This window comes from Aedes albopictus, chromosome 3 (assembly GCF_035046485.1).
Source record: "Aedes albopictus strain Foshan chromosome 3, AalbF5, whole genome shotgun sequence".
In the NCBI taxonomy this organism is placed as follows: Eukaryota; Metazoa; Arthropoda; class Insecta; order Diptera; family Culicidae; genus Aedes; species Aedes albopictus.
The window spans coordinates 440585713-440598563 of NC_085138.1; the positions used below are offsets into that span (position 1 = coordinate 440585713).

The 12851-nt window shown below is 37.5% G+C and overlaps 1 protein-coding gene and 1 long non-coding RNA gene across 11 annotated transcripts in view; one reads left to right on the plus strand and one right to left on the minus strand.

The window, feature by feature from the left end:
* Positions 1 to 12851, plus strand: part of LOC109425970 (teneurin-m) — a 649264-nt gene that overhangs the window by 148989 nt on the left and 487424 nt on the right. For 2 of the 10 annotated variants that reach the window (XM_062856604.1, XM_029876008.2), the window contains one exon: positions 7019 to 7357. The exons of the other annotated variants lie outside the window; for them this stretch is intronic. In XM_062856604.1, coding sequence (XP_062712588.1) covers positions 7327 to 7357 — 31 coding nt within the window. In that variant the 5' untranslated portion in view covers positions 7019 to 7326. The remainder of the gene's footprint in view (positions 1 to 7018; positions 7358 to 12851) is intronic. 10 annotated transcript variants of the gene reach the window in all.
* Positions 1 to 12851, minus strand: part of LOC134289896 (uncharacterized) — an 80178-nt gene that overhangs the window by 60603 nt on the left and 6724 nt on the right. The window lies entirely within an intron of this gene.

The window sequence follows — 12851 nt, forward strand, 5'->3', positions numbered from 1 at the left end:
AAACTATCCTAGGTCTCACTATAATTGTATAACTGTATGGTTCAAGTCCTCATTTTCTTCCAAAAGTTTTCTTACTTACCCAAAAGGCAGTTGTGGCTTTGTTAAATACCTTCTCTAAGCGTAAGTTCCAATTTAGTTTATCATCTAGGATTACTTCTAGATAATTTGCATCCGACGAATATTGTAAGACAGTTCCATTTATTGATTAGGCTTTCATAGTGATTTTTTGTTTGCGAGTAAACGAAAACCAAAATTGTTTTTAAAGGGTTGATGTTTAGCCCATCGTTTTGGCACCACCGCCAAGTGTAGTTCAATGCAGATTGCATTCTATATGTGATGATATTATCAAATTTTCCACGAACTATTATAACTAGGTCATCTGCAAAACCGATGACTTCGAACTTTTTCCAGGAGTAGGTACACCTCTAGGTAGGAGTACACCTCCTTGAGGACAACTCCTTGTGGTGCTTACTGCAATGGATGATTCTCCCAATTCAGCAGACACTTTTTGACTATTATGCATTTACCATAACCATAACCATAACCCATAACCCATTCTTTTACCCAGGGTTCGAAATTTCTTTTTGTCATTGAAATTTTCAATGGAATCGTATGATGCATTATCAAAAGCACCCTCAATATCAAGAAATGCTACAAGTGCAATTTCTTTCCTGTCAAGTGTGGTTTCTATTTTTGTAACTAGTTCATGAAGTGCTGTCACCGTTGATTTGTTGGGTTGATAAGCAAATTGCTGTCTGTTGAGAGGATTGTTCGGTAAATATTTTGATTTTATGTATTCGTCTAGTATCTTTTCCATCATTTTAAGTATGGTCGATGTGAGACTAATAGGCCTAAAAGATTTTGGATTTTTTTTGTCTCTTTTTCCTGCTTTAGGAATCAATCCAACACGGTCTTGAGACCCCTTTTTTGGTATGTAACCTTGCGACAGACTTGCTTTAAATATTCTGGCAAGAGAATGAAGTAGCAACTTTCCACACTTCTGCAGAAATGCAGGAAAAATACCATCTTTGCCAGGAGATTTGAAAGGTTCGAAAGAACTAACCGCCCATTCATCTTTTGATTGGGTGAAGATAATATTCGATACGGCTAGGTAGTAAAACTATCATTTGTTTTCTTTAAATGCTTAGTTGGTTCATGGCTTAAGTGATTAAAACCACAAACTTGCGGTTCGTAGTAGTGTGTTCGAGTCTCACGATAACAAGAGTTGATTTTCCGCCAATTTCCTGTTCAGTGTGACTTCGTATTTTCAATTTTCTTGTCTGTTTCAGACAAGCTGGTACAGTTGGTATAACCGGTCTAGGTCCATGAGATAGCTAAAACAGAAATATGAATGCCACAATGGCTGACTCGAACCCTACTCACCCTTTTCAGAGCGTTAATCTAGAAAATGTGGGAACAAATGCGCCTGATTTGGATTATCTGCCACTTTTTAAAAGTGCGGCAACGTCTTTCCCTGCTTTGTTGGTCATATTTCTGCCTTTGAAGGATGCATTTGTGTCGTACCGTATTCCTCCAATAGTAGACTTTATCCTTTTTGTCACACTACACAATAATTGTAGACGGGCTTGGTGGTCTAGTGGCTACCGCTTCTGATTTGTATGCAGAAGCTCATTGGTTCTATCCCTGGCCCGTCCCTTTCATCCTACTTTGTATCTTTCTATCCACTTTTTCTCTTTTTCTCTCTTCTCTTCATATACAACTCATGTATACTTATATGTTCATGGCCATCGCTAGAACCAGAAACGAATTGCAAAAACTCGTTTCCCTTCCTTCCAACTTCCACAGCACAGTGTTTATAACGCCTACAAGTTATGCAACCTAAGCGAACTGTGCCGCTTGGCCTTCATAGTATTCACCACACAATCTATCACCTTACGAACACTATGAATATCCCCTATCAATGGGTCGCATCACCGACCCAACGGTGACTCCCAGATCTCCCATCCTTTCCGTCTAACAAATACCCCAGTCCGTGCTGGTTGTGGGGATGCAGAGGTGCTCTCGGTCTTTAGTAGCAACAACCAGTAAACTCTAACATTCCTTTCCCTTCCCAAATGACTTTAAGGACGTGGCCGGCGCCGTTATTGATCAAAAAAGTATAAGCTGCTTAAACTGCACTTTGATAATAAGTGGAGTGTCAGAGCCCTTATTCATTTGGATCTCAGTGCAATTGGTACCAGCTCAGATAGTCAGATTTGATCGTTTGATCGTTTATCACATTACACAATAATTGTATTGTTATCCTACTTAATTACATGTGTTATTTTGTTATAAATTTTCCTTATTTTTTTAAATTAAAAGAGAAGCATGAAACGAGCTCACCCAGTTATGTGCTTCCATCTCTATCTCTTTATCACTGGTTGTCCAGGTTTCCCACCGTTGAACAAAGCTAAATTCGAGTATACACAAAACACATAGTCAGAGTAGCGATGAATGTAAAAGTTGAATGAAATATTAATAAAAATCATTAAAACATAAAAAAATTTAAAAGAACCGCCGAATGCACGTGAAGCGAACGTAAAATCGGATCAAAAATTTTCTGGCTGCCGCTCTCCTCCATCCTCGGTCGCGCTCAATGCTCGCTGCCGATAGTGCTCTCTGCGGTCCACGCCTTCTTGTGCCAACCGGATCAGTAGCAAATAGCAAGGTTGGGAAATTAAACCAATAATTAGGCCGTTACAAATATTTATTTCACTTTTTGTCCCACCACTCTTTGGCTGGTCGAGGGGGGGGGGATAAAAATAATAAAGCATTTATTCTGAAAAATATTAAAAACTCATCGGATTTGTTAAAGAATTTTCAGCAAGACCCGATATTTTGATAAATATTTTTCATCTGCCCCCTCAAAATGCGAAATCCAGCCAAAAATTTTTGAAGGAGGGAGAGACAAAAAGTCAAAAATAAATTTGTATCAGCCTTATTAAAAAAAATAATAATAATAAACCTTAAGATTTCCTATGGAATTAAACCAATAATTGTCAAACTGCAAACTCTTACAGATAGTTTACAGCAGAGATTGTGTATGTCTGCAGATTTTCAGGACATGTCGTCATTGACTGCAGAAGAGATTTCGCAAAAAAAAAACCCTAAAGAGTTTTCCCTCATATTTCCGCAGGTTTTTTTAATTCTTCGATAATCCCTGAAACTCAACACACATGCACAGATTACTTTTCCTACTTTACTAGATTTTCTCATGACCTACCAAATCAAAAAAAAAAAATAAGTCTATAAAAATTGGCTCACGAATTCAGTTAAACTGAGAATCACTGACCTAAATAATATCCCTTATGATTACCATTTTCTAAGTCACATAGGGTAGTGGACGTGTTTTGGCCCGGGGCATGTATTTTAGCCCACCCTGGGATTTTTATTACATTTATCATAAAATTTCTACCTAATCTTGGCAAATGATAATTGGAAGTTCCAATAATCATTTGCCTAGATTTGGTAAAGATTATATAATAAACTAGCTGGCCCGGCAAACTTTGTCTTGCACGGTTGGGGGGGTTTGACAACTGTTGGGGTCATTGCAGCACCGCACTCTAGATTGGTTTTATTTCGTTCGTGTTAAATTTCTTCCCAACTCATTAAAAATCAATAATTTCACATTTTTTTCTAAATTTTAAGCTAATTTTCGATACTTTTTGTACATATAAACACAGCCACCATGAATACGAATCAAACCGTGCAAGAGTCATGCTGATCGGTTCATCCGTTCGTGAGTTTTGTTGCCTCAAAGGGACTTCAAACTCATTTTTATATATATATAGATATAGATGTAACAAAACCCCAGGGTGGGCCAAAATACGTCCACTACCCTACATGTCACCACCTTAGGGCCTATTCATAAACTAAGTAGAATCTTGGGGGTGGAGGGGATATTTCCCTAAATCTACGATCCATACAAAATATAAAAAAAATGTCGACATTTGTTCGGCAGAAAGTCGGAGATTCAAATATTTATCTTCAAAGAAAAATGAATGTCCACGAAATAATTCAATTTCAACATTTTATACTTTCGAACTTTTTTCCTTTTAACTTTTGTTTCTAATTAAAGATTCCATGGCGTGGTTTCTCGATTTATGTGGTCAATTGGCTTGGTGTAGTGGTCTACGCTTTTGATTAGTATGAAGAAAGTATTGGGTTCAATTCATGGCCCATCCCTTTCCTCCTACTGTGTATATTTCTACATCCTAGACAACCAATTTGCACGTACAGGTCGGACTCGATTATCCGGGTGACTCCAAAATTATTTCACCCCGGATAATCGAATCACCCGGATAATCGAGCCATGCTTCTTTTCTTTTATTTTTGATGTTCTTCAATCAAAAACTGTTCGTTAAACATAGAAGCTAACATACATAACGTTGTAGTGTCTAAACTCAACGTGTAGTATTATTACAACCATGTTTTTTGAAAATGAAATTTTAGCCGAAAAATGTGAAAAATTAAAAACAATTTTTAAATAGACTAAATCCTACTTACAGGTGTTGTATTTGATGTTTATCACATTTGTTGACATATTGTAATCTAAAAATTTGTAAACAAAGCAAAAACAAGCTTTTCCCCGGATAATCGAGCCATTTTTCCCGGATAATCGAGCCCCGGATAATCGGGCCCCCGGTTAATTGAACCCCCGGATAATCGAGTCCGACCTGTATAATTAAATTTGTGACCGTGTTGTACGTACTTTTACGTAGTAAAGTAACATCGCGTAAGATGCAGCAAAAGTGCCTTATGCGTGCAAAGTTGGAGGTGATATACGTGCATTGGCGGGACAATAATAATGCTCTATGACTTGAAGTGATATTCTATGCGATGTACGATGTACACTATTGTGACGATATATAGCATCTTATACAACTCGATAATATTAAAAAAAAAATACAATTCTTGTCAGCTTTGTCGAGCTAACGACCTTTGTATTATCGAGCCGCACTTTACACTTAACTGGCTGTTCACTTTCTTATGGCAATGCATCTGCAGTTCTACAGCACTTTCTACATTGTTATCACATATGAAATCGCATCATGTCAACGTAAACGATTCTATGTTATGCGAATTTGTATTCATGCACAATTGAGCTAGTATGTCTTTACATTTTCGCGATTTCATTCATACACCAATACGAGGTAAACTTGTATTATATGGTAAGTATCAAGCAAAATCATATAATCATCGCAGTACGCAATTATGCGATTTCATTTAACACTTTGCGAGTTCGTCCGCACACTTTTGCGGGCAAAAACTTATTGTTATACGACTTTACTAGAGACATCACATTTTTATTTTCAAAAAGCAACACCATAAGCGATGAAAATTGCGATAGTAATTTAAAATAGTACTTCATACGATGTACTGCGTACATTACTCCTGTTTGTCTGGGTTATAGAGCTGAAAAGCCATTTTCCTTCTGTGCAATTTTACACTTCAGTGTCAATCTATCATGTCACACCTAACGCCTACTAAATATGCAATCAGCGGACTATGCGCATCCTCTTTGGTGTATTAGTGCTTGGCTTCCACGCACTGAACGTGAACCCTCTGTCACACACCAGTATCCCAAAAACACTCTTAATATGTGCATGAACTTGTGAAGACGCAGTAGTATCGGTCTGTCGCGGACAAGCGTGTGCAATCATCACTTTCCTCCTCTTTCCCACATTATTGATTTGTAAATTGATTAGAAGGCGTCATTCTTGCCAACCCTCAAACACTCTAGAAACTTGTTAGTTCCAAGCACATTGATTTCTTGTTCAAGTAGAGCTGATCTGGCGTAGCATCTACGGGTGGTCAATCAACCTCAAGCTCAAGTTCCAGGGCTTATGCGGTCGATCCTACTCCAGGTCGTCTATGTGTAGTAGTCTGGTAGAACACGCATATGGATCCACAACTTATTGATCTAGTCCACTGTTACCAAGCAAATCACTGGGATTTCAGCAAAAGAAACTTATAAAGTTCAAAAATCCAGATCTAGATTTCTTGCCTCTTTGTTGTTTGTAAATATAAAAATCAACAATCGCACCATCTTTTGCTATAAGTTATGGGTTATGGCCCCAGAACTTGTGGTCTACTAATCTTATGCTAGAGAAAAAATCTCATTCTTGCTTCTTCAAACCCGCCAACCCCCCGAAATAAGCCCACAGTTAGATGCGATTTGATTCCTCACAGTTGTCGCGGTCGTGCAATAAAACTTCATAAATATGATTTGATAATGGATCGGATGTTTTACGGCAGGCGGGGTCCCAACGAACGACGACGAGTGACGAGCGACGATGATGGTGAAGAACGCTAATTGATTCGAAGACAGCAGGAAGGCAGTCAGGCAGCCAGCCCAGCACCGCCCGATATTAAGGTCCAATAAAAATTTATATCACGCAGCAGCGGCAGCAGCAGCAATGCGACGATCCAACGACGACGTCGACGACCACGACGAGCCAATGTGTTTGCTTAAAGATATCGGTCCATTGATGGATGGGCGATGGCGATGAGATGGTTAGTGAGGCAGCAGCAGCAGCAAGTGGCGATCATAGCTCTCTGATTGATGGCCCATCTTGTGCTGAACCTTGCGCTTGTGGGTCATAAAATTAATGGTAATTAAGTCCGATTTTATTAAACCATTAAAGGCGCGATTTCCTCTCGACTAAGCAGAGGAAAGTGGGTGGATGATAGAAGGAATTTACGATTGCTTACTACTTGTTAAGTGCCCCTCGTCTTGCGTATGTGTCAGAACGATGCGAGGACACCGATGACGGAAACGGCAGCGAGCTGTTGTTCTAATTGAAGACTCATGTTACCTCGCCAGGCTCATAAAACGCCCACGCCCACCGAACGAAGTGCCCTGAACCTTGGATCAGCTGACAATCGATTTTCTTTTCACGTTCGGATTCCAAACATGTTTCCGTTTTCCCATAAACTATCCAATTACATACAGTATTAAAGTGCGCTGCGATGCAAGTAATAATCTAGAATTTCTCTCCTTCCCATATCGTTCCAGGTAAGCGAAGAGGCACCATGGTGTTCACCTAGAAAAGCCCGGTTTTAATCGGAAGGGCGGGCGAGCGTGTGAGTAAACTGTACGACCTACCCACCACATCCACCACCAACAACACCAAATACACTGGAACAAACATGAACAGTGATGTTAACGCTTCTTTCACACGATCCCAGTAGAAAGCTACACAGGCTATTGGAAGAAGAAGAAACACGCCGGCTTAACGCTAGATCTCAAAATTTAAATAAACACACAATTGGTGCAACACACGAAGAAGACACGCCGCCAAAATTCTCGCCAAATTAAAGATAATGAATTATCAGTTTTATAAAAAATCAGAAGGTGTGTATGTGTATCTCTCAGGTCAGGCAAGACATAGTTGCCCCCTCTAGTTGCGGGCGTTGCCGTTGCCTTTGCCGTAGAAGCCCGTTTGCGTTTCTCCGTAGCCATAGCTAGCTAGTTAATGATATGTGTGTAGCTCTAAATGCTTATTTTTCGTGATTTAGCACGTTTTTGGTTCGTTCGTAGTTGGTTGCCTTATTCTTTCGCGTTCAACTAGTTTCGTTTATGGCGAGGGGGTTCCCAAACTGTGGGGCAAGGTTCAGGTCTTTAAGCAATTGAAAAAAAAAATAAAAATAAAAATAAAATCATTTTTTTATATCTTTATTTAAGAGGTTTTCAGCTTGAGAGCTTGTTTGCCTCCTAGCAAAACCATATTGAGTTCAATTGAACTCCACCAAAGATTTAGAGAAAACCAAAACATCCGCCACAGAGTCTAATTTCATTTATTTTGTATTTTAAATGGTTTTAAGAACCTCCTCGTATCTTATAGACCTAAAACAAAGGCGAAGCACGCTAGATTGAATACGGTTATGTATCTTTCTACACTCTGCCACCTACTGTATTATACGGGATTCTACCAGGACTACAAAATGTAAACTGACAACTTCTGGTTTCCTTGCTTGCTTGTAAGTTTTTTTTTTTTGGATTTTATTATCAATCTTGTATTTCCGAGGAGATTAAAACGTGAATGGAGGCGCTTGGTTGTTAATGCCTATAAACACCAAGCTTAGTAGCATCTTAGCCCATTTCATCTGCCCTATCATGCTGCTCCTTTACAATCACGATTTTCAAATAAAATTCAACTGAAACTTAATAAGCTACTTACAGATTCTTTCTAGTATTTCCTCCATTATTTAAAAAAAATCTAAGAACATTTGTTGAGGGGTGCTGCACAAATAAATGTTCCAAGAAAACGTCAACAAAATATTTTTACACGATTTTTTCAGGCATTTCTCCAGACCGGACATTTTTGCAGGAATTCGATTTATAATTTCAGCAAAATTTCCAACGAAGTTTCCTCCTGAAGAATATATTATTTCTTTCTCGTTTTTTTCATCAGAACGAACTGCTTCAGTTTAATCTTTTCAAAAATTCTGCCAAGAAATCAATCAGGAATTCTTCTAAAAAATACGCAAAAGGGTTTTTTTAGTAACTCTTCCGGGTTTTTTTAGTAACTCTTCCGGGTTTCTTTAAGAGCTCCCCCAGGTGCTCCTATAAAGATATTTTCTTGAAATTGCTCCTGAGATTCACTCACTATTCCAGCAAATCCTCCAGGATTTTTAAGGTCATTTTCTTCCATAGCATTTTGAAGAGATTGTTCTTTTTATTCTTCCAAAGTTTTCTTCAGGAGTTCAGAAGTTCTTCACGTATTCTCCCAGGCATTCCAATTCCTTGCAAAAATTCCTGCAACTTTTTTTTTGCAAGAAATTCTCCAGAGTTTTGTTAACAGATTTTTCTCATAATTCCTCCAGGAATACCAAACGAAAAATCCTGCAGCTGCCTGAGCCAATGTTCTGATACCTGATAGAAGTTGCTCTAGGTATACCAATAGGGTTTTTGCTGAGAAATTCCTTCAGGTATTGCTTTGAAATTACTCCAGAGATTTCTGCTTTCAAAATAGTTTTCATCAATTTTTCAACCAGAGGTATCTCTGGAGAATGCAAGCATTCTTTCAGGGATTTTTTAAGACAATGTGACGAAGATTATAAGGAATTCCTACAAAATCTCTACCAGACATTATTTAAGAATGTTCTTCAGGACTTCTTCCTGGAATTAAAATGGAAAATCTTCCAGGGCCATAAATTTCTTCAGAGATGTGTTCCAGAATTGATTCCAGAAAAATTCTTTCTGAATTTGCTGCAAGTTTTGCATCATACATTTCTCCAAGGATTGCTTCAAAAATTGCTTCAGGGATTTTCGTTTTCAGATTTTTTTTTTCAGAAATTCTTCAAAGCCTTCCTCCAGAGGTATCTCCACGAGTTCTTCTAGGTATTTTTAAAAGGGCTTGCTTAAGAAAACTTGCCAAGGATAACGCAACCAGGATTCATTCAAGAATTCGTACAGCAATTTTTGCAGAAATTTCTACATTTTTTTTAGAAATTCGTCCACAGATTCCTGAATGAATTATTTCAGAAATTCATCTAGAGTTTTTTTTTTTTTTTTGAGAGGTCCCTCCAGAAGATTGCAATAGAAAAACCCTCAGGGATGTGTCCAAAAGTTCTTTCCAAAATTGCTGTACATTTATTTCAGAAATCTTCCGATTATCGTTTCATAAACTGTTGCATGGATTTTTGTCTTACGGTAAAATACTATTTCATTTTTGATACAAACTTTAGAGGTACGATTCTGTTTACGATTTTTTTTAGATTTGTGCTCCTAGAAACGTGGGTAGGTATTTAAGTCGACCATTGTGGCAGCTATGTTGGAATTCATGTTAAGGATTTTCCTACAAATTCATCCAGAGTATCTTCAGGATTTCTCCCAAGGGTTTATGTTAGAGATTTCGTCCGAAATGAATCTTTCAGGATTTTTTGCAGAAATTCTTTGGGGGTTTCCTTGGAAACTTCTCCAGGGATTCAATCAAAAATTCGTACATGCATTCGTTCAGAAATTTTCATTGGGATTGTTACAGAAATTCCTCCAGGTATGCCTCAAACAACTTCTCCAAGGAAAACTCTCGAATTTTTCAGGTGGAATTCCTTCAGAGATTCTGCAGTAGCTTCTACAAAGATTCTTGCCGAAATTTCGTTTTTTTTACAGTAAGATTGCTTCAAGAGATTGCTTCAAGACTTATTTCTGAAATTCCTTTAGAGATTCAGGAGTTCTGGCAGAGATTTCAACAGAATTTCCTCCAAAGATTCTTTCAGGAATTTTACCAGAAATTATATTTTTAATTGTCAAAAAATAGAAAAATAGCACTACATAGAATTCTAGGAGTGTTCGCTCAAAGCGCAACTAAAACCATTTCCGAAATATTCAAATAATCGGCCTAGTGCTGTTGTCCCAAGTAACACACATGTTATATAAAAGTTACGACAGCGCAAGTTTTGGTTATATAGAAGTTTATTTTACGTTATTTTAACAAAATGTTAGAATTACGTAAAATAAACTCCTATACAACCAAAACTTGCGCTGTCGTAACTCTATTATAACATGTGTGTTGCTTGGGTGTAATTCCCGGTCAAACTTTTCATAACTTCAGCCGTTAGACCATACTTGGGTGGTTCCGCAGGCATTCCTTCATAAATTCTTTCACGGTTTTTTCAGAAACTTATTCATGTAATGAAGCAAGAATTCCTACAAGGACTCTTTCAGAAATGATTATAGGGATTGCTTTTGTAAATTCTTCAGGCATGTCTCAAAGAACTTTTACCGGAATTGATCAAGAATCCACAAGAAACATTTTTCAGTCAAATTTACCAGAAAAGGTTATTATAATCATCATTAAACCAAAAACAAAGGCATGAGGTTTTATAGCGGTTTTCGAAACCTCTATAAGACTAATTGGTCATCAAGATGTTACTTGGGATGTTTTCTGCAATCGCCATAGAGATGCTGCAGTAGTTTCTCCATGGAGTTCTCGCAGGAATTCCTAGTTTTATTTTTCCCCCAAAGTTTCGGAAAATTTGGCCGATCAAATACTTTTATGACGAAGAGAACAAACCAGTCGATATGACATGTTTTTTTTGGAAAAGAGTTATACAAAAACAAACTATTCAAAAGTGGAGCGGACCTGCCCAAGTAGAAATGAATGCTGAACAGTGAGAGTATTAGCTGAACATTGGCTGAATACAATGACAGCTGAATATTGGTCTGAAGTATTGCTTGTTCAACCTCTTTAATCAGCAATATATTGATAGCTGAATATCAAGTTGAATTGAATATTATTGACGAATTTCGCCCCAAATCGTATTCGGAGTTGACAGACACTGTTCGAGTTGGCGCGAAATCCGTCTTTTCTAAAATCTTTTGAAATTTCCTCCAGTGCTTTCTTCGGGAGTTCCTTCAGGAATTCGAACATAAACCCCTTCAGAAATTTCTTCAGAGATGTTTTGAATAATTTCTCCGGAAATTCTAACTGGAATTGCCGTAGGGTATTCTTTGGAGATTCTTTTGGCGACTGTTTCATATATTGTTTCAGAGATTTTTGTCTTGAGAACTTTTCCAGAAACTCTTCTTGGAATTTGTTCAGAGTATCTCCAAAAGTTCCAGAGATTTCAACAGAAAATTCGACTCCTTCATAACTTTTTTCAGATGTGTCCCCAAGAACCTCTCCAGCAAATCTTTCTAAAATATTTGCAGGGTTTCCATCATGAATTGCTCCAGAGATTGCTTCAAAATTGCTTTGGAGAGTTTCATCTTCTGATTTTTCCAGAAATTTTTCTATAGGCCACTTTGAAAGGTATCTCCAGAAGTTCTTGCAGGTATTGTTTGAGGGATGCTTTTGGAAAATTTGCCAAGGATTACCCTACGAATTCAATCAGAATCTCTCCTGGAGATTATTTCGAAAATGTCTTCAGGGAATATCCCATTAATTTCTACAGTTATTTCTTCAGAAATTCTTGCAAGAAATGCAACATTTTTTACTAGAATTCGCCCAGATATTTCTGACTAAGCTTCTTCTAAATTATTTTTAGCATATTTTTAGAGATTCTTTTTATATTTTTTCCAGGGGTATATCAAGAATTCCACCAGAAAACCCTCCAGAAATTCCTTCAGAAATTCATTCAGAAATGTCCTCAAGAATTTCTCCAGAAATTTTTTCTGAAATTGCAGGAAGGTTTCGTCCATGAATTCCTCCAGGGATTGCTTCAGAAATTGTTCCAGGGATTTTTTTCCTAGGACTTTTTTTCAGACATTCTTCTTAGAGTATCTCCATTAGTTCCAGCAGAAAATCATTCAGAGACTTTTTCAAAAATTTCTCTTGAAATTCTTTCCGAAATTTCTACAGGGCTTTCATTATAAGCTGCTCCAGCGATTTCTTTAAAAATTGTTTCAGGGATTTTCATCTACAGATTTTTTCCAGAAACCCTTCTTGGCTTTCCACTAGAGGAATTTCCATATTTTTTTCAGGTATTCTTTTAGGGATTGCTTTAGAAATATCTCCAAGGATTACGCAAAGAGTTCCTACAATGACTCTTTCAAGTATTATTTCATAAACTTCGTCAGGGATTCATTCAAGAATTTCTACAGTAATTGCTTCCGAGATTGTTACAGAAGTTCCTTCATTTTTTGCTTGAGTCTTCCAGAGATTCCGAAATTAATTATTTAAGATTTTTTGAGAGATTCTCCTTACAATTTCTCCAAGGGTTTCTGCAGAAGTTCCTCCAGAAAATCCTGCATGCATTTCCTTCAGAAATTTTTTCAGAAATTTGTTCAAAAACTCTTTTTTAAGGTTTTATTTCAGAAATCTCTCCAGTGAATTGCCTTAGAAATTGATTCAGGTTTTTTTGTCTTAAGAATTTTCCCAGAAATTCTTCTAGACATTCGCCCA